Source organism: Tauraco erythrolophus, chromosome 16, assembly GCF_009769465.1.
Source record: "Tauraco erythrolophus isolate bTauEry1 chromosome 16, bTauEry1.pri, whole genome shotgun sequence".
Lineage (NCBI taxonomy): Eukaryota > Metazoa > Chordata > Aves > Musophagiformes > Musophagidae > Tauraco > Tauraco erythrolophus.
In genome coordinates this window covers 11,116,960-11,139,037 of record NC_141480.1, presented here as the reverse complement: position 1 = coordinate 11,139,037, position 22,078 = coordinate 11,116,960, and the positions used below count along the sequence as shown (strand labels likewise).

The following is a 22,078-nucleotide window of genomic DNA, read 5'->3' as shown; positions in this document are numbered from 1 at the left end:
CCTCGCTCAAAGGTACAATGTTTCTCAGAGCTCTGAAATGCACAAACTGTTGCTTTCTTTTTTGGCTTTTCAGTGTTCTATTTTGTTTTTTAACGGACAGTCTGTTCTCGAGGCTGTTATTACTTTTAAGTACTGCAGCCCCCATTGGTTGGGGGTGTTGTAGAAATGACTTCATTAGCATTTATTTACATGTCTGCCTTGGGAAGCAGCCTTGATTGATGTGCTCATTGTCTGGACTTTCCAAATGACTCTGTGGCTGTACTTATCTCCATTATGCCATTCAGTTTTAAGCAACTGTGATGTTTTTTGGTGTGTTGGGACTGGATTTAATCTTCAGAACATTCTTCAAACCTTAATTCTCACAAAACCCATTTGGAAGGAAGGTTGCTGCTGCTTTCCTGTTTTATAAATTGGGGTAATGAATGCAGAGAGGTTAAAAGTGTTACTCCAAGTCAAGTGTGGCATCCCAGCTGGAGCTGCAATCAGAACAGAGAAGATCCTGACTCCATCCTCACTGTTGAGGCTGTGCTTTTCTTTTGTATACCTCCAGCCTAATGAAGCACAGTTTCTGAATGCCATGTGGACAAATGAGCCAGTTCAAACAATTGCTAGCTGACACTCTATTGCAAAGGCCAAAAAATTACTTTTCTGTCAGCAACGTGTGAACATTTGGATCATCCACAGCCACTTTGACCAAGACATGTCTGCACAGGGGACTCTGGGGAGATAGACCAGGCATCCATGAAATGTGTGTCATTTAGGGGCAGAAGCCCATTCAAGGGTGGCTCCTTGCAGCAACCAGGCCTATTTTGGCATCTGCAAAAAACTCTGAGAGAGTTTTTCACCTCTGAGTTGCTAAAGCCTGAAAAGACTAGTCTTTTTTTTTTCCTATGCTGATGTTCAAATGATAGCAGCAATAACGCTATACCCAGATACCTTTCTTTATTTTAAAGACCTTCTGGTCATTAGAAATAACCCCCTGCTTGAAAACAATAGATGGCAAGAAAATAAACTTGAAAGGCTTTTTCCTACACAAAAGGTTTGTTGCCTTTCCTAGAGCCAGTGGAGTTCTCGACTTTGCCCTTTTCAGTCAGCAGAATTAGCAAACACAAGGATAGCAGATGTGGGAGTCAGGGGATCAACTCTCTATTGCTGTGAGTTTCAATACCAGGAATAATCTCCGTTTCACATGCAGTTCTTTGCAGGACACAGGTGGATGTGGAGGGGGCACAGGCACAGCAAGCCTTACACAGGAGTCTCCCATGGAAAACTTGCTGCTCCAGGAAGCGATGTGGCTGTGAGTGGTGGCTCTCGTGGCAGTGAGTGGCTTAGGAGAGGTTACCAGCCTTCAGCTGCTGAAGCTAGCAAGTCTTAGGGCTAGTTAGTGATGTCTATGAGCTAACACTGGCCATGGTTTACTGTGGGAGACCCTGCTTTTTCTAATGGGATATACAACTGAGTATCAACCTGATGAAACGTTGAAGATCCCACGTTTTGCATGTGTTGAGCTATGGCTCTTTTTTTCTCTTAATTCCATGCTGCCGTAGTTTTGGTTTACACTCCCTCCTAAAGTATTATGGTTTATTTGTGTTAAATGTGTTCCCTTCTCTGCTCCCAGAAGTGTCTGGATTTCAGTGAAGGAAGCAAATCCCACAAATGCAGTCCAGTTCTGCGAAATACTGCATGCCTTTAGCCAGCCTTGATGTTGGAGGAGAACAGGGTTATCAGCTGTTTAGCACCTTGCAAGTCTGGAGCCCACATGGAGTGTTGGCTGTAAAAGAGGCTATGAAAAAGAAAAAATCTGTTGTGTTCACAAGAACTTAATTTATCACAGTATCCTGTGTGGCTATTAGTAGAAATTAATGTAGGATTAGTACCTAGAGGGGAAAAGAGAAGAAAACAAGTGAATAAGAGACACCTTACATTAGGCACATGTAGCTCAGACTGTTTCACAGGGGATGGGGACAGCTGAAAATTCTCACTCTTTCCTGTTGCTGGATCGGATTCCTTTGGTAGAAAGAGGGCAGGGTGCCCTGGGGAAATATCTCAATAGCCCGAGGCCCCCTCTGACATCAGGTCAAATATTCTGGGTCACATAACTGAAGGCTGCATGATGAAACTCAATATTACAATGGATCAAGTGCTCCTGCCACATGGAGCTGACGTGTTCCTGCCCTGACGGACTTGGTGCGCTCAGCAGATGTTCAGGCAGAACGGAGGTTTCAGCCAGGGCTGAGCACAGGGCTCCAGCAGGAATGATGGAGCTGACAGATGAAAAAACCTGAGCTGTGCTTAGGTTAGCACTGGTGGTCACCAAGTGCAAGTGAAAGGGCGGTGGCAGATGAAACTATGGCTCGGCTGGGATGGAAGGGGAACAGGGAAATGATGGTGTGGTTTGGGGAATAGTTTTCTCTGCTCTACATAGAGCAAGAAAAAAAACTTGAAAAAAATGAGAGCCCTGATGTGCCCAGAAGGAGAAAGTGCCACTTTCATCTTGTCCAATGCCAAAGTCTAAAACTAAAGCCTATTAAACGTCTAGCTCCAGAGAGTGAAAAAAAGTAAATATTGCACATATTTAAATGTGACTGACAGCATTCCACTGAAGGGACTGATTCTGCACCAAGAATGTGAAGTGGCCTATCCTCTCTTCCAGAAAAGCAAAGCCCAATGAGTTGCCTCCAAACTCTATTTTCAAACCTCAGATCACTTTAAATCAATTTCTGCTACAGATGTCCAAATAAGCTCTGGTTTCTATCATATTTTTTCAGTAAAAATAGTTTATCCTCTGACATCTGGGAAAGGTGAAGGTGTTGCCAAGCACTGAGCTGTCAAAATTGCTACCATAATTTGCTTTCTGATTGTTTAAAACCCCATCAGTTAGATTTTGTTCTTTTATGCTCATTACCGTCTTCTGCTAGAAATGAGAGCGCATGGCTGATGGGAAGGACTCCCGTATTCTGCAGAAGTGGCACATAATGTTTTACAAACTTATTCCCTCCCTGCAGCCCAAAGCGCATTGCAGGCTGAACACTTTAACATCTTGAAAGCTTAAAGCAATGTGGAAAAGTAAGATTGAACAGCAAAACTCGAAGCTGTTTTTACTGTAAAACTGCTGGTTCACCTAATAAAATGTTCAGAATTCCTAGAACTCTTAAGACCTTCTGAAACTTTATCGCCGCTTAGGCTTGCCTCTGACTTTTGTATAAATAAAATTCAGATCTTCAGGATGGTACAGTGTCTGCAGTATTAATATGTGTTACTCTGCAGAGTGAGACAAGTGCTGAATGGGAACAGACTGGTCACAGGTGAGGTGCTGCTGTGGCACAGGCAGTTTCAATCTTCTTGTTTTCAGTCTCCTCCTCCTCAATATTCCTCAGACTTTTTCCTGAAGAACCCTGTTTAGGGATATCTCTGCCCATTCAGGCTCTCTTGCCTCCTCTGAAACTGGTAAAAGGATCTCCAGTTATTTCTGATTAGAGTCTTGGAGTTTTGACCAATTCTTTGCTGTACATCACTTAGCTGATTTTCAGTGAGAGTGATTTAATTGCTATTATGAGCCAGTATCTTGTAAGCTTGTTTCTTTTGGAGTCCTTTTCCAGTCCTAAGGAACGCTATTTCCATGCCTTTATTTCTCTTGGATGGGCTGTCGCATTGCAACTGCCCCGGGTTAACGCTTGCAGAAGTCCGAACTGCTGGTTTGGCTGGGAATATTCTCCACTGATCATCTTCCAATAACTCCCAGTGACTCAGTGTCCTGCGGGCTGGTATCTGAGCTCTGCCTTCGCTTCAGTCCAGTTTCATTAGTATCCCTTTGATTTCACTCTTTGCAGTCAAGTAGAAAGCTCTCACAGAGGTAAGAGATGACATACATATTACATCTACAAAAAATACAAATTATTCATCACAGCTAGATTCAAACCCATAAAGTCAGTTCTGTCATCTGTCCTTCTACTGCCTCTCAGAGCTGCTCTCTTCCAGATCCTGAAGCCTCCAGAGTAAAGCTGTTCTTTTGGCTGGGAGAGGTTTTTCATCTAGGCACAACAGAAGGAGCTGAGCTTGAGAGGGACAGACTGAGGGGTTTTATCTGTCCTGGTAAGACCAATGTTCAGGGCAGCTAATCATCTCATGAATGCTTCTAATGGTGAGATGACAGATAATCAAAGCAAAACCCAGATTTGTCTTCACACTTGGAATAATCCTGTTCAGGAAATCCTACAGGGCCACGTTTCTTCGTTATGAGCTTGGAAGATTTCCCTGACTTTGGGGTAGTGAGCACTGGTCTCAAATGGCTGTTCACTAGGAATCAACAAACTGCAGATGGACCTAATATTTAATTGGAAACATACCCAAATTCATGCTTCCCTGAATGTCCCGTGTCTGCAGTATTTGCCAAGAAATCAATTGCCTCTTTATACAGGTGCTTTCAGGGGGTTCATATAGGCTTTGATGTGCTCTCTGCAGTGCTGCAGACTTGCTAGCCTTTGCCCCTAAGGATACTGCGGTGTGAAAATGGTTCTTTCACACATAGCAGAACCTTGTTCACGTGCTTTCTTGATTTTCGTGCACAAATTCCCACTATAACTTAACTGCAGGCAGCTCTGCAGGACAGCGAGGCTTTGGTAGACCCGGCATCCCAGTCTGTGTGCCAGCCCCAGTGCTGCCCATGAGACCTTGACAGCAAAACCTGCGTGATACAAAACTTATAAAAACCTGTCTCGACTGGCAGGGACCAGGGCGAGGTTTACCCACCAAGCATCTGTTTTTGATTCTGTTTTATGCAGAGGAGACTGGCTTCCCAGAACAGCTGATTTGTGAGGAAATTGCATTTGAGAGTCAGTGAGTCTCCTAACCAGATAAATGTTGTACTTCCCACCCAAAAGGCACTGCAGCTTTGGGGAGAGCTGTGCTCTGGGGTGACTGACCCCATTTCAGCCCCTCGTTGTCCTCAGCGGCCCTGCAGTGAGGGTGGTGCCAAATGGCAAAATAGCAGCGGCTTGGGGACAGAGCTTGGTTTTGGTCTGAAAAACTGTGATATTATGTTCCTCTGAAAAGAAAGAAAAACAAAACCCCCAAAAATCTCATGTTTTCTGCGATGCCTCAGGGTTGTCTTTGTCATAAAACTCTTTTTCACCTGTTTGCCTTGCCCTTTGTGGAGCGCAACCTGCGGGCTGGGGAAGCTGCTGCGTGCCCCGGAGCTGAGCTTTGCAAACCCGCCGTCCCATAAATCCAGCGGCTGCAAAATCCCACCCTAATAAAAGCTGTACCCTCGGTTGCGCACGTCGGCAGTGGCGGGCGGGGGGGAGGGTGGGATGGGTTAAATAACGGTTAAATAAGGCGTGCTGTTGCCTGAGCAACCCCCTCCCCGTGTGTGCTGGAGCTGGAGTCCGCCGGACCCCTGCGGCTCTCCGACAGCAGTGATGGGGGTCAGGGAGACTGATACCAATCTGTTCAAGATGGAGTGACATCCCACTGCCTCAGTACCCTCTTAGTACCCCAGAGAAACAATGCTGGGCTTAGTCCTGTTTCAAAAGGGGAAAGGAATTTGTCCCCATAATAAGTCACTGAGAGTGGCTGCTGGACACCCCCACCCTTTACACCTTCATGACATCCCTGGAGGAAGGAGGGAGGGATATTTTGGGGAGCAGTGTCAACCTCAGGGACCTGCTAATTCCACATGCTTGCGCCAGCAGTGAGGTGGAACTGTCAGGTATCACCTGTGGGGCCAGCAGCTGCCAAACCCCACTCTTCACGCCATTTCAGGAAAGATGAGCTTTTACATCAGATTATGGCTAAATCCAGGCTCCCCTGTCCAAAGTGGAAATTCAGACAGTGCTGGAGATAGCTGGTAACCCTTTTTGCAGGTGAAGCAGCCTGGTATTTTCCCCTGGGAAGAGGTTTGGGGTGGGGAGGGAAGGCCAGAGCTTAAGTGTGCCCTGGGTGCAGGTGAGCTCAATCACTGGGTAGAGCCCCTGCGGCCAGGGCTGTGCCGGTGGGAGCACAGTGTGTGCCAGAGCCTGGGCTGAGTGGAGTGAACTGCTCTCCAGAGCAAGGTAAGGCTGAGCTGGACTTTATTTAAGTTTCTCTGCAAGGTCTTGTGTTGGTAGGATGCTTTATGTAAGGTTTTGTGTTCGTAGCATGGTTTTTGCTGGTTGAGGAAGCCAGCGAGTGCAAGGCATGGAGCTCAGGCTGGTATTGGAGGAGGCCAGCTCAGGAGCTGGTGGCTGGTTTTCTTGGTCAAGGCAATCGTTGTTTTGATGGTAGAAGTTGGAGATAATTTACCTGGAGGACTACGTCTTAGCAGGAGGAGCTGGTGGAGGTGAATGCTGTTACGTGAGGAGGTGGGAGTGATTAATGTGTTAGCGTCTCACAGAGAGTGCTGTGGGAGAAGTCTTATGGCTGGTTTTTCGTTGGTTTTCTTCCTTTTTTTTTTTCTTTTTGCTGCAGTTGTGCTGCCCCCTTGTAGAAAATGTGAAATTTTATGAGTGTTCTCTGAAGCAGGATTATTTTGTCTCTCTTTTGCCGAGTTGCAATGAAATGTGAAACTCATGGATGTAATAGTTTTCTATTTCTGTTACAAATCTCTTCCAAAATGGATGCATTTACTATGTGAAGCTGCTTGGATTTCCCAAAGGCCAAAACTTTGCAAAGCAAACTGCAGCCTTCTGTTCTTATGTGAATTCTTTGTAAGGCCAAGACCTGAACTGATTTGGGGATTTTCTTTTCTATTTTTCCAAGTGAACAGGTATCTGTTAGAAATGCACTAGTGCAAAAGGTACTGATTTCCTCATGTGAGAGTCAGCAAGATGAAATCAGTGAAATGTGAGGTCCTCACACTCCTTTAGCCTGGACAGGTGGGTTCGACTTGCTGTGTTTTGCTACGGTGCCTTTCCTTGGGCTTGTCCCAGTGCTGGAGGGAATTTTCAGTGGAGCCAGCTCCCAGTCTGATGGCTGAGGTAGCACATTTCTCTGTGCCATGGCTTCTGACAGTGTCTAGACGAGGGCAGTTATTGCTGGGCTGGTTACTGCCCAGTCATGTCTCCGAGGCTGACTTGGCACTCGTGGGCTCGGCACTTGAATCATAAAAATGCAAGAACTGAAGCTATGGTTCTGATACAATCTCGTGGCACTACCATCCGGGGCCCCGGGCACTAGTGCTCGTGTTTTGGCCTCAACCTTGTTCATGCCAGACCAGATCAGTGAATTACCAATTAGGGAAGGCGAGAAAGTACTGTTTCGCATCCTAAATCTGTTTTTTTTTTGCCCCTGATTGTTTGGGCTGTTCACTTTTCTCCCCAAACTCTCCCAAATCCTAATTGATATTTGTTTCCTACTATTAAAGCTCTCGGGGAAATAACAATATCTGCTGTGTGATTTCATTAGACAAATACAGTCAGAACTCATGGAAATGCTTTGTGAGTGCTGTCTCCACACCGTGCCGAGTTGATTCACTTAGGAGTCAGCAAAGGCTTTGGAGTCCTGTATCTGCTCCGGTTTTGTAAGGAGGCATCCAGGCTGAGAAATGAAGCAATAGTTTATCTCCCTCTTATGGCTAAATTCAGAATGGCTGTGCGGCTCAGACTTTTTGGTAGGGAGGAGAGGGAGCAGGGAGTCCCTGCGCTAAGCTGTGGTGGTTGTGGATATGAGGGGCCCTTACTGCTCACGAGGAGTTAAACTGCAGCTGACATTCCTTTAAGGAAGCTGATAAAATATATTTTTTCACTACAGTATAAACAGGAAAATATCTCTGAAACAGTTAAACTGCTCCAGTTCCTTGTGGGTTTGAACTGGAGAAATTGGTCTCCAGTTTAGCCAGAAGTTGGAGAAGAGGGTCCTGCTCAGCAGCAATCGCAGCTGTACCCCAATCGCTGAAAAAGAAGGTGATGTTAGAAAACTCGACCGGTACCCAGTGATGCCCATGGTCCCGGAGTAGTGGTGATCTTGAAGCAGGTGACACACAAGCAGCATTGTGACAGTGGGTGCTGCTCTTGCTTTTTTATTGATGTGGTGAAAAGAGTAAAACGCTCCATTAAATGTTCCAGGTATGATTTCTAACCCTGCCAGTGCCCCTTCTTCTGGCTGAAATAAAAATGATATATTGAAAACTCTCTCTTCCAGGCATATTAGCTGTGTCTCGTTAAAACCAGTCATGCTTGTCCTAAAAACAGGAGAGGAAGTGGAGCTGGATGTAGTTTGGGTTCAAGACTTCTATGTTGATTCCAGTGTGGATTCAGAGTGCTTTGGCAATGACTAGCTCAGGGTTTGGGGCAGGGGTTGGATGATCCACTATCCTGACTGGGGCCCAAGTTTGATCCTTCTCTGTGGTAAGGATTCAGACTTGTGGTTTGGACTTCCCTCCAGACAGTCATGATTATTCCTCTTTCTCAGAGAAGGGTTTTGTTGCCTGACCTGTAGGCTGGGAATGCAGCATCTCATTCATCTGGTATCACGATTCAAAACTGGGTTTCTCAATTCTCTAACAAATTTTAAATTTGAAACTGCATTACTGTGATGTAGGAGTACTTGAGTAACACATGAGTATCAATGAGTGAAGGAACCAAAGATGAGATCTTCTAACATACTACTCTCCCATTTGGCTGTCCTCCCTTCACCAGTTACGCTTGGATTTAGGTGTTTAGTTAGAGGGATCTGATCTAACAAGCCTGCTTGCAGTTACTCAGAGATTGATCTGGAGACTTGGGTCGAGCTCAGCTCTGCCGGACGGAGACATCGTGCTAAGTCTAGGATGGGATGTGGTTACAAATGGAAGAACTGTTGCTGGCAAATACTGGCTGGTTTAGGCAGAGACTAGATATATAACGGCAGTTTTGATTCTGCTTCTTTGGGTAAAGTCCACTTGAGTCAGTGTCTGACTTGCCAATGGACTAGACACTAGTCAGCAAAATAGCTGATGAGGGTAGAGAACTGGCTGGACTTGAGCCTTTGTTCTGTGAGTTACTTTTCCTATGTCACTTAGCAGCATCGCTACCTGATGGTGAGGTGTCTCTCGAACTGATTATGTTAATTTAATGCTGTGGTATTGAGCCTGAACCAAATGACCTGCTCAAGAACCTTCTTTGCAATTGCAAAAGGGCTCGAAGAATGCATGTGTTCAAAATCCGGGCTCAGGTGAAACTGTGGTCTCGTTAAGATGGTCAGGAGCTGTGGTGACTTACCAGTAATCTGTTTCAGGTTGAACTGAAAGAAGCATCTCTGGAGTCGTTGTCACAGAACAGCTACATAGCGAGTGTCTTGGGAAGCATCCATTTATTTTATGTAACACTTGCACGAGAAGTTGCAAAAAAAAAATAAAATCATAGAATGCCTACTAATCATTTATAGCAAGAATCAGGTTTATTTCAAGAATGTGTTATAAATACATTATTCTTCACTTATCTCCCATTCAGTACTTGTAGTTAAGTTTCTCTTGGACTAAAATATGTATGTTCATAAAAATAACATTGTTGCGACTTCACCTAGATTGCTTTGTGTGTTTGGTGGTATGCATCACACATATATTTTTCAGAAGTAATGGGGGGAAGGCAGTGAACTTCTCTCAGTTTTTCTAACATGACAGTATTTGGGACACTATCAAAGGAAAAAACATCAGAACTCTTGTAAGCCTGTAGATCAGGTTTTGACATGAAGAAGGGAAAATAGATGGTGGGAAAGTAAGAAAAGTCTGCAATGCTGAAAGTAATGCTTGAACTGAGATGTCTGCATGATTCAAGAATTCCCAGAACAACTAAGAAAGCCTCCTCATCTGCTCTATTTTCTCTAGTAAGACTGTAAAATATAGTTGGTTCACTCAAGAGAATCTGATTGTATTTGTCTTTGACTAAAGAACATTAGAGTTCAATGTCTGTGCAAATTTTAAGAATTATGTATCCAGTGGGGTTTTGGATTATCTGGAGTGCAGGACATGGATGTTTTCTGTTTTGCTGGGACTTGGACATGTAGGTTATAAACCCACCAGGACACCCAGCACTGCAGGAAAGCTACAAAGTCCTGGGCCATACAGATGGTGTCGAGACTAATTTCTCAAGCCTGCTTTTGCCAGAAGGGTCAGCTGGAGAAAGTTAATTAATACAACCCACTTCCTTGTGCTCTGGCTTAAGTGACCAGAGTGATCCATCAACCCCTAAGGCAGCCCAGGAAAGTGCTGCAGCTGAGGCAGTGCTGGAGGGGAGTGTGCTGACACCTGCTCATGGCTTTTCGGGTGACCATCATCAGTGGCACCCTGCTCTTTGTCCCCCCCGCCCCCACCTTAAGATAAGGGCGTTTTTTTGCTTTACAGTATTTTAATTATATGAAATGTGTGATAATTCCTTTATTAGCCAAGCAACAGCTAGAATTTCAGGCACTGCCTTATAAGCCACTTGGCTGTGATTGGTAAGTGCTGGGATGATTGAGTCGTGTGGCAATGCAATCCTCTAGATCAGTTTGTGCGTTTGGGTGGGTTTTTTTCCCTCTTCCTAGAGCCTGTGAAACTGGGTTCATTGGTTCATAGTTCAATCCGTCTGCTTCTAATTCTGGAGTCTCAATCTGACACTTAAATGGCTTAACTAAAACTCCTAGTCCGGCCAGCAACATGTGTTTCAGAATGATTCCATGGGACTTCAGGTATAATATCTAATCCGTAAAACTTGCACAGTGTATCACCACTTACTGGTGTGTATGTCTGCTGAGGTGTGCATTGCTTTCATTCTGTTTTCATTGTATTGGGCCTAAATATAGCACCTGTCTCCCTCCCCACTCCAGGACTTATGTAGGAGGGTACAGTTATCTTCACTTTACAGGCAAACAAACAAGTAAAACAGTCAGCCACAGACATGGCTGTGGACCAGCAGGACTGTGCAGAGAACTTGTACCTCCGAGTTTCTAATCTAGTACCCACCTGCTGCACCAGGCTGGCTCCTGCAGGCTGTGGGTGCTGGCATTTCCATAGGGCAGAGCAGCCATGGAGTCGCAAGGCTGGTTTTCCAAGAATGCAAGTCAAACTCCCTGCGTGTTTTCTTTAAACTGCAGCTGGTCTGTGACTCGGCAGAAGCAAATGCACAGCGTTGGGATAGGCAAAGCCAAGGAGGCAGAATATCTTTAAAGCTCCTTCACATTATTAGTGTATCAGATGAAGAAATGGTGCATTAATGTATTCATCTAAGGAAGCAAATTTGAGGTACTAAATGACTGTCCAGGAAACAGGAACAGTGAACTTGCATGTGAGAGGGACTCTGAGATCAAAGACAAGGCCCCTTTGATCCACTGAGGCTCATCCTCTTAATGTACAACCCTGCCCTTTCAGCTCCACAAAGGCATCTAGTTGCTTCTTGAATTACTCATGTCTTAGACCTGTCCACCTCACCAGACTCTTTAGACTGTATTGAACTTATCCAGCAGGGCACTGTAAACTGCCTAATACGCCAACTTTAGTCCGACATCCTAATACACAAGGGAACAGCTCCACTTCCACAGTAGATACAAACTTATTCTCTGGGTGTTTTTTCTCACTGTCCCGTTAGATGTACTGTATGCTTCCAAAGCTTGTCATTTCCAAGGCTCTGATCCAAAGCAAGGACTTTAGAGCCCAAACATCAAAGACTATGATCTCAAATGTGGATTGGCTGCTTAATCTCATTAGGTGCCTCAGTTCCGATCTGAAAGCTCCCATAGTTGTTGCAGTCCTGCTCTGAGCATAGGCTGAGACCAACTGAAGGCACAGCCCTCCACACGCACAGCAGTGGCACCGCATTCGTGTTCGTTAGAGTTTAACACAGCGCCACGTTCAAAGACAGAACAATGGGAAAACCTTTTAAAAACTATGGTGGCTGAATCTATTCTCTTTCACTCAGCTGTTAAAGCACTTGTCAGAGGTAGGAAACACAGGTTCAGATTCCCTCTTCACTGCAATAAATCCAGCTTTACTTACCGCTTTTTAAAACTGAACTGGCATCCCTGCTCCCCAACTACCACTACTGTAATCCACACTTTTTCTAAGCACAGTTGCTTAGAAAAAGCACCTTTCACTTGCTCTTTTCCTAGACCCTTGAACTTCTTCAACACCACCCACCCCCCCCCCCGCATAAATGGCTCAGTTTCAAAAAAGTGGTTGAGACGCTCTACCAAGAGGCAAAAGATGGATCTTTTCCTGCCAAGAGAGCTGCCCTTAAGGCTCTAAGGGAAAACACCTACTACTGATTTGAAGAGCAGTCTTTAACCACCAAATCAACATGCAGGAGAGAGCCCTTTCCTCACATACTCCTTGTCCTGTTTTATAGCAGGAACACAGACTATATAACACTGACAGTCAAGCCACACAACCTGGCTATCCCAAAATACAGATTTTTTCAAACTGTATCAGGAAGGTTGCAGCCAATATAGTTGTAACTGAACAGTACAGGTATTTAAGTTCCTATTCTGAGAGGAACACTCTTAAATGGGATGAAAATATTGATGGAAGAATCATGTATCAGCAGGACTATACAGTGCACTGCGCAGAGTGCAAACTTACTGCAGAGGTGAAGTTCACAGACCTCTCTTGTGAAGGATTTAAAATACCAGATGTTCTATCATCTCCATTTCTGCATGTAACTATGCTGAGAGGAGGTACTAAGCAAAATAAGTTAGCTAAAAGATTAAACCACAACATCAATCTTCCCTATAAATTACACAGTTTGAAAAGGGAGCAGAGAATAGCTGGAATTGCATCTGTTCACATACAAGGTTTATGGGTAAGGCTATAGTTGAGGTATGTTTGAATAGCAAGGATTCAAACATTATTACTATTCAGTGACATAAGCAGCTATTAGCTTCTTAAAAGACTGCTGTCTGAAAGGAAAAAAATGGAGTAGCTCTAGCCCATTGCCAGAAGTGCTTTGTTTTCACAAGGTTGAACATGCCTTCACCATCACTAGCACCAGACTGAGCTTACTCAGGATTTATATCTCATAAATGATGCAAGGTCAGGTCAGTTCGGTTCTTTGATACTTAAGATTTTTCGAGAGAGACCTTACATGGAAAGGAATACTGGTATCCATCTTATTTCATAACTTCTACTAACAACCTCATGTTGTCAGACCTGGATTAATCTAGGAACTGTGTAAGGTCACACTTCCATTAGGGTTCCAGCAATCGGGACTCCAGGATTTCTTTAAAGTAGTTTTTCCTTAAGAAAAAAATTCTGAAAAAGCTAGAGTCAGATATGCTTTTTGAAGTCTTTTATTGAAAAAGGTATGGATATTTGCTGGCAGAATATTTGATCACATTCTCTACTTGACTGTCATCCAGAGGACACTGCATGCATTCAAGCTGAAAGCATAGGACAGTTTCCACTAGGCACCTGAGAAATTTCACGTGAAAGAAAAGTCTTTCAAGTTGAAAGAGACAAGTTTCAAACTGATCACCTACTCTGGTGCCCTTTGCTTCCCAGAGATACCTAGGAAATAAGAATTAAATCAGCTATAGTCATAGCCAACTGTAAACATTTTCCTGTGATGCAAGAGAAATTATCTAGGTAATTGATCCTGAAGTGTTCTTTCCAGTTTTAAACAGGAAATGTCTTTCCTAAAGCAGGCAGTGCAATGAGTTACACCCGACTTGGCATCTACTACTCAGTGCCTGATGCTTCCTCTCGTCTGGCTTACATCGAAGAAATTGTCAGCTCTTACTTGGTCTCCAAGAGACTACCCCACCCCCCAAAACATCTGCTCCCAAGTCTAGTATCATCTCAAACCACATCCCTGCTCTCTCCAGACAGGAGCCAACTCCGTTTTCCTTCCCACCCCCTTGCCTGAAGGCATGACTAAGAAAAATACATGCTGCTCTCTGTGTGGCTGTTAGTAGCAAAAATGTCTTCGCGTTTGGCTGTCCCTCCACTCGCAGGATTCCAAGTGCATCTGAATTTCACTGATTTCAATGCCTTTAGGTCTGATAAAGGTTAATCATCTTTGGCAGACGGCAGTCCTGCACCAAATGGAACAAGTAATCCATTGCCAATCTAACAGGACACGTATTTTGCAACTGCAGCTGCTTAGTATCAGGAACTCACTGCAAGAAAAAAGAGAGTTTAGAGGATGGTATCTTCACGACTAAATGCATTTGAATAGAGAATAGATTAATTAACAGCTGCACTTAGCTGCAGGTTATAATGGCTTTAAACTACTTGAACCAGACAAACGCAAAGATCTATCAAGGCATTAAGGCTGCAAGTCACAAATAACTAAATAACTCAGGATGATACTACAGGCACTTTAACTTCTACTATTAAATTAAAAGTCATGCTAATTGATCTAATAATTCCAAGCGTAAGAACAGCTATTGTAGCTTACTTATTCCTTCTTAATAAATCAGCTGTAGAGTATAAGGAAAATTTTTGCTTTCAGAAAGCCCAGGCAGATAGAACAATTCACAATTAACTTCCTTTCATGCAGTATGGTTTTAAGTTCCCCAGCAAAGCTGCAGATTGAAATTTTCCATCAAGATAGTGATTCCTCAGTAATGTGCACACAGGCCTCAATATTCAAATCAATGTTAAGATACAGGGCTTTAGCAGAGATGGGTGCATAGTCATTTGTGTTAAGACAGAGTCGCAATTATAGCCTCCTGAGGCCCCTTGAGTTATTTTAATCACAAAAGCCAGAATGAACTCGTTTGCAACAAAGACACCCTCAGTCCTTTCAGCTGGAGAGATATAGGTTGCTCTATTTAAACCAGTCAGTTTGGAATGAACGGTTATTCACTCCCAGAGAGGTTACCCTTACTCCAGCAGTGAGTATTTCAGTCACTTACAATTCAACACTCCAGTGTATGTTCTAAAGAAGAGCTATCTAAAGCTTTCAATGCTAAAGCAGAATAACTTGTCACCACTCTACTTTCAGCTGTATTTCAGTAAAGGATATATATTTTTAATCCATTTGATATTGTTCTGAAAGCTATCCAGCCAATTTCATGTCAATCACTGCTGGATATGCTTTTACAGGAATAACAGGCCCTTTGGCCAGATCCAAAACCAGCACTGGCAAAGCCCACAGTGTTCCTTGATAGCTGTTTTACATCATACCTATGTCTTCAGTCCTAATACATTTTTAGCAAACACTTAAGTGAAAGCAGCTCAGATGACTGTCTGACATTGACAACACACTAATGATCAAAATGTTCTCCCTGTCAAGCCAGGAAGAATACAATGTCTTCTCTGTCTTGCGTTGTACAAACTACAGAGGTGAGGTACATGAAAAACGTTAAGTAGTAAGTGCACAGATACAAGACCTTTAGGAGGCATCCTGAGATGGAGCAGGAGGATCCTTATTCTCAGGCTCTGGAGGAGGAGCTGGCACACTTTCCTCTTTCTTTTGTGCAGCCAAAAATTCATGAATCGCTCTCTCTATCTGAGGCCTGAAGATGTGGTTTAGTTTTGGATCCACCACCTGAGAAATAATTCTGTCCACTCCAGCTTCCAGCATTCCTGACCTGAACAAAGACAAAGGGTTCATTCAGCTCCCCTGAAAAACTTCTCCCCAATCTCCTCCAGTAATTCTCCAGAGCCCTTCTGTCAACTGCAATTAGCATTAACATGGTGAGAACTGCAGCCCACTCAGTAGATCCTTAACAGAGAGTCGTTCACCTATTTCCCCCCACCCCCTCTCACTTCTCCCTACAGAATTAACAACTGACAACTGGTCTCCCAGGTACTTAAATGACATGTTGGACAAGAGGCACTTTAATAGGGCTTATGTGGAAAGGAGGTCAACATGAAAGCAAACAAACACCTTTTGGCACAAACAAGGGAAACCAGCTATTCTGAGGAGGAGGGCAGGTGAGAGCACAGTCTTTTTTTTGGCTGACTTGAGGGAGAAGAGGCCTTTCCCCTAATAACATCGCTGTCACTCGCTCCTTATAACTGTCAGTCTAGACAGATGGGTATTAATTATAAAAACAAGCACATGTAGCACACAGCAAAGCTTCTGGAACTGAACACTAGAAGTGACTTATTACTTCAGGGGCTGCGTCAGACACTTGGATTGTGGGGCACAGGCTGTCTAGCAGGCTTAAGTCATGTCTGCAAGGGAGCAGGGGACAGGAAATGGAGACATTGCCTGGTGCTCAGTAAAGGAGCCACAAGACCAATAAGGCCGTGAGTGCTGGTGAGCGAGTGGGTGCAGGGTCATGGCACATCATGTCACCTCCAGGTAACAAAGGACATACACATATTGACACTCCCAGTGCTCAGTCCTGCAACTACAGGAGTGACAGGGACTCTTCAAACTCTAATACTGTGTATCTATTTTTTATACTAATGGCCTACTTGAAGGGAGCACTTTACATTCTTCTCATTACAGGCTCTCTGATACAACAATTTTCAATTATCTGCTTCATTCTAGTGGTAATGTGAAATAAGAAGAAGCATTGACAAACACGGCTCAAGGACTCCAAGTAAAGACAGGAAATACTGTACTTCCAGTGGACAATCCCTTCTCTAATTACAGATGAAACAAACTACTGTTACATACTAGTGGTTCACAGGTTCTATCAAGTGCTCTGAAATAGTTTCTTCTATGTGCGAGACATTGTAATAGCTTTCCTTATAAGCATAAATGCCACTATCAAGTTCTCTACTGCCTCTCTTCCCACAAATTTTACTATAAAGTTTTTATCTTGGCTTTTAGTCAAACAAGCTAAGGCTTGTGCTTCAGACTGCAAGGAGTCAGCAGCAAGAGATAGTAAACCTAAATCTCTAGGCAGCAGAGTTTAAGCAGGTGTTCCTGTCATGCTGGAAATGTACTGTCTTAAATAGCTGTACAAAAGCTACTCTCTGTGCATGAAATCAGGCTAGCCCAGTTTGATTACTGGCTGCTAATGGTCAGTCTACTTAAACAAGCTTTGGCATCTTCAGGATTTTCTTCTTAAAGTGATGTAGGCTCTTCTCTTTTCTGAAGATAAAGATCAAGGTCATTCAGCTCAGCACATCAGGCACAGTTTTGCTAGCAGGCACGATGTTGGTTATATGCAGCAGTAACTTGGCTAGAAGGGAGTACCAGTGCTTCACCATGCTGCTCAACTCATGAAAATACAAACTTCTGGTAAAGTAGTTAATGATTTAAAGCATTTCAATAAGTTAAGACTGCATCCACTATTATAATGAAACTCAGGAGAATGTAACAGAAAGTGTTGTGAAAAACTTAATTCTGCAAATTCTTGTTTGATGTGGGTGATGAGATGAGACAGTTATATAATACTTATCAAACAGCATTACCATTATTTTACAGAATGTTGTTTACTTACTGAATCACACTCTGCCTTAGCCCGTTTCGTAACTGGTTTTTGTTCATTGCTGGATTCCATTCCTGTTTGTCCAGGTGGGTTGATACAAAGTTGTCTACTTTCTGCCTCAAATTTTGATAGGCTGGCTAAAAAAAAAAATAAAATTCCGGTTAGACAGCTAAAAGATATCAAAACAGGGAATCCCCTGCCAGAGTCCTTCATAGTACATCTTTTGTCATGTACACTACTGTTCTGTTGTCTATATTCTCCATCCTTTCACTTTCTGAACAAAGGTCAGCTTGTTTTACCTAAGAACACAACTGGTAACCGCAAAGAACAGTTGGTCAGTGTGCTGTTATAATAAATAGCTGCATAGATTGGTTTTAAAATTGTCGTCTGCTCATAATACTACTTAGTGAAATACAGACTGCCTGTGCAGACAGGAGTCGTTTAAGCAGAATTATTGTTGTCTGGAAACCCTCCATCACAGAATTCCTAGAAAACTGGCTGAGTAATATTGTCACTAATAAAGAACTTAATTATTTGCTTCTGTGACGCTAACACAGAAGATAAGAATTATGCGGGTTTCATCAGCGGACACTTAATTCCAGCAAACAGGAACTGAACTAACAAACTCATATACAGGGCCATCCAGATCCTGGTACTGTGCAAGGAAAGGACAAGAGAATGGCAACATTTAAACTTCAGAATTTGATATGCATATGAGATGATGAATGAGAGGGTTGATAACAGAGGTAAAGTGTCTGCCCTGGGCAGTGAGATTAAAGGCTAGAGTGTGTCTACCCTGACAAAACTGCTTTGACCTATGGCTGCTCTGCGCAGACGACCTGACAGCTTCAGGAATGGTTTTGCTGTAACTGCTAGAATGACAACTGCAGGTCCCAGAACAGGACTCTTGCTGAAGGTGTAAGAGGAAAGCAAAACACCAGTGTTTAATTTTGACAGGGCAACTGTGAACAACTCAACTTCAACATGCCAACAACTGCTGTTCACGTTGTGACTGAGAAGAAATGAGTTTCAAACACGACTGAGAATATCTACACAAGAAAGCAAGGTTAAATGTTTGTTATGGAACTGTGGGAATTCTGCTCAAGAGGACCAGTGTTCTTATGGCAGACTGTTTTCCTGATAAGGCCTGGGCTAGGAAATGAAAGTCTGAGCCTGTTCCCTGGCCCGTTTCTCCTCCGGGGTGTCCCTACCGCTTCAAGCCAGGACCACCCCCAGAGCAGCCTGTCTGACAGATGCCGGTCGCAGCGGGGTCGAGACCCCCCCGCCCAAGAGAGCAGCGCGGCAGCTGCCGCACGCCGTCCCGGCCGGCCGCCCGGGCGCGGGGCACTGGGGCGGGGGAGAGGGGAAGGGAAGGGATGCGGGTGCCCCTTCGGCCGGTGGCCGCCGGGATGCGGGGACGGTGCCCGCAGCTCCGGCCTGGAGAGGGGGCACCGGCCGCCCCGCCCCGCCGGGGCTGCCCGGTTCGGCGGCGCTACCTTGGTGTCCACGTCGGCCAGGCAGTCCCGGCGGAAGCCGTCGAACAGGCCGCGGCTCTTGAGCTGCTCTACGATGATGGCGATGAGCTGCGCGTCGCCGGGAGGCAGCGAGGCCGGGTCGGTGGCGCCGGGCCCCGAGCCGGAGGCCGCGCCGCCTGAGCCCCCTCCAGTGCCCGATCCGCCGCCTCCCCCGCCCGGGGCGGCCCCGCCGGCGCCGCCGCTCTCGGACATGGCCCACGGCCCGCGCGCGGGGCCCGCCAGCGGCTGCGCTCCGCTCGCCCGGCGCCGCCACCGTCGCCGGCGGCGCGCCGCGTTCTGCGTAGCCGTGGCGCGCTGCATCACGGGGGGGCGAGTCCTCCGCGGGAGGCGCCGTTATAGGCCGGGGGCCGCCAGTGGCTCGGAAGAACTGCGAGTCCCAGGGTGCGCCGCGGCGGCAGCCCCGGCGGGCAGCGGCGGGCGGGCCTTGCGCTCGCGATGCATGGTGGGGATTGTAGTTGGCCGGGAGGGACCGTGCCGGCCGCACTGCAACCGGCGGCCTGTCTGGGCACCGGGCTGCCCCGGCCGGCGGTTTGGCGGCGGTGCCGTTCTCAGCCGGCCGGGGCGGCCACAGCACGCTGAGCACACGGCGCCCGGGATCCGCCGGGAGCAGAGCCGGTCAGGCCTCCGCCGCGCAGGTGCTGCCTTTGGGGCAGAGCGTCCTGGTTCGCTGCTCGGCGGTCCGGGATGCTTATGCTGGGGAGGCTCGCGGGCTCCCCTGAGCTTGTCTGTCAAGTTGTGACTTCAGAGTGTTTTTCAGTGGTGAAAATACTGATGTAAATTCAGAAAAAAAGACCCAGTTTGCGTGAGATCATCCTGGATTTCCACCAGGACCTGAATTTAATTTGTTACACTGCTCATAAGGGAAGGGCAGCACCAAAGGCCAACCCGATCCCGGTCCCTGCAGAGGGAATGCACAAGGGCTCCTTTCTCTGTTATGCACGCTCAGACGATCGGTGTCATTTATTGTTCTGATTACCTCTGCAAGCTACAGGGTAAAAATTCTATGTGTTAGTTTTACTTCTTTCCTAGTCACATTGTAAAGATGGATTGAACTCATCAGGATATTCCCACCTCAACTGCAGGAGGACAAGGCGTGCGTGAATGTGATAATCCGGTCCTCCACAAAGATGCACTGCACAGGTGCATCCTCACCTTTCTTTTTGTATGCTACTGAATGAGCAAAAAGATGGCAACATGTTGTGTGCAACACATCGTCCTCCTCTACCTGATTAAAATTCAGCAGCTCTGAGAAGCAGCGTAAGCTGTCCCTTTCTGTCTGGCAGCTTAGAGGAGAGAAAAGGGAAAAATGGTAGCGTGTACCGAGCCCGAGCTTTACACTGACAAAAGCATCTCGTGCAACTGTCATGTTGTGCGGAGACACCGAGCGCTTCCCTGCTGGAGTGGAAAAGCTGTCCCTCCGGCCGGACGCCTTGTCACTGTCACTCGTCTGTGTTGGTTATCTCAAAGTCTGGTATAAGCTGCCCATGACCCATCCAGGCACTCAGAAGTATCTGTGGAATCGCATTCCTGCCTGACAGCTGCCAGCAGCCCTTTCTCCCCGCCACTTGTGACCAGCTCCCACCAGCACGGCGTTCGCGGGCGTCGCACCAGCGCGGGTACTGTTCCTTCCTGTGGAGATAACCCAGGATAGGAACGCGTTCATCTAACTGTCGTTAACGCCCTGCTCCAGTGAGATCCACAGGGATGTCACAGGGATGTGTTACACACCCAGGGATGTTACTTGCTATTCTTTCAAGTCCTGTGCCGATGCGGTACGTACTGCAGCATTGCCAGGAGACTCTGCAGGAGTCTCTAACCGGCACGTAAACGCATTTTATAAGCCAAAATCTCGCATGAGCCTGCACCTCTCGTTCTGTATTTTTTAGGGGACACAGCCCTGACTCCTCCCGCGGGCTGGAGACCCCGGGCGGATCTCACGGGGAGGATTCAGGCGGGTGGCTGCTGGCGGGGCCCGGGACCCGCCGCCCAGGCCGGCTTTCCCCGGTGGAAGCGAAGCGGCGGCCCCAGCAGAGGGCAGCCGGCGGCAGCCGCGGTCCCGGGGCCGGCACCGGCACGGCCGGGCCTCTCCTCCGCCGTCACCCGGTGAGGCAGGGACGTAATTAATCGTTTTGCGTCATTAGGGAACAGGCAGCAGAAGCCAGAGAAGCGGTCTCTCTCTGCCTGCGTAAATCGCAGCAGCAGAAAAGGAGCTAAGGAGAAGGTGGTTATTTTTTTGCACGAGTTTTCCGCTGTTCTGGGAAGGGCTCCTTCCCTTCTGCACGGCTGCAGGGCCGGGAGTGAGCAACCTCAAAGACAAAACCAGCTTCTCAGCAGTACATTGCATTCAGGAGAATCCAGCCCAGGATTTACTGAGGACTGCCATCAGCGAAAATTCCTCCCAAATAATAAATTACTCAAAGAGACTGTGAGCATCCATGATGCAGGAGAGGTAAAGCCTTAGTGCAAACCTCTCGTACCCAGGATATCTCCCAGCTGCAGCGCTTAGAGCAGCTTCTTGCTTCAGTTAAATGGTGTCACCATCCCCAGCCATGTCAGCTTGCCTGGAACTGCCTTGATGGTGCTGAGATGTGGGAGCAGTGCTGATTCTGCTGTTACTAGTGGACCACTGCTCACAGTCCCTATGTTAGGCCTCTTCCTTTATCTGTCGGTGGATGCAGTGATCTTCTCAGCATGGCACAAAGGGACACACAATTGGTGTTTCAGGGTGTGGGGGAAACGAGGATTCACGGGTTTCTCTTACAAGTTGACTGGCTGTGTGACCTAGGTCAAGCAGTGTTTCATAGTTTTGAGATCTGTAGCTGAGGCACAAGAAAAACAGCATTTAATCTAATCTAGCTGGGTATTTTTGCCCAACATCATAGCACATAGGCAAGTGTATTAAACTGTGGTGTGTTAGATAAAGCAGCCTGTCCCCCAGGGAGGAGGACTGTGGACCTCTCCTTGCATTAGATCTCTAGTACAAAATTTATGAGATGTGTGAACTCTCTCTAGATCCATGCCCTCCAGGAAAGCTTTAGGCGGTTCGTACACTTCAGGTCAGTAGGAGACTCAGGAAGGGAAAAGTCTTACCTGTTTGCTGCTGCCTTTGAAGATGCAGTTCTCACGCTGGGATAAATGCTTAGGCTGTGGGAGGAAGTAAACTTGAAAACCTTAGGGAGAAAGTTTATTTCAGGAGAAATAAATAGAAAAAAAATGTTTAGAAAGTTACTTGGATCAAAATGGCAATCAAAGCAATGATTTTTAGTGTCATTTTCCTATGTTAC

At 46.1% G+C, this 22,078-nt stretch overlaps 1 protein-coding gene across 1 annotated transcript; it reads right to left on the bottom strand.

Annotated features, from left to right (window-relative positions):
- Positions 1–9,389: 9,389 nt before the first annotated feature.
- Positions 9,390–19,094, bottom strand: BOD1 (biorientation of chromosomes in cell division 1). Its single transcript, XM_086621673.1, has 4 exons — positions 18,756–19,094; positions 17,272–17,396; positions 15,259–15,459; positions 9,390–14,040 (listed from the first exon to the last, which is right to left on the bottom strand). Exons 1-3 carry the CDS (start codon positions 19,092–19,094, stop codon positions 15,261–15,263), a joined length of 663 nt encoding a protein of 220 aa, XP_086477799.1. The 3' UTR covers positions 9,390–14,040; positions 15,259–15,260.
- Positions 19,095–22,078: the final 2,984 nt, after the last annotated feature.

What these genes read in the sequence shown, in the direction of transcription:
- BOD1 (XM_086621673.1), bottom strand. Translation starts at nt 19,094, where the DNA reads ATGCAGCGCGCCACGGCTACGCAGAACGCGGCGCGCCGCCGGCGACGG. An exon ending in TGGCCGACGTGGACACCAAG is followed by an intron (nt 17,397 to 18,755) that starts GTAGCGCCGCCG and finishes TTTTTTTTTTAG; the next exon opens with CCAGCCTATCAAAATTTGAG. An exon ending in CTAAGGCAGAGTGTGATTCA is followed by an intron (nt 15,460 to 17,271) that starts GTAAGTAAACAA and finishes GTCTTTGTTCAG; the next exon opens with GTCAGGAATGCTGGAAGCTG.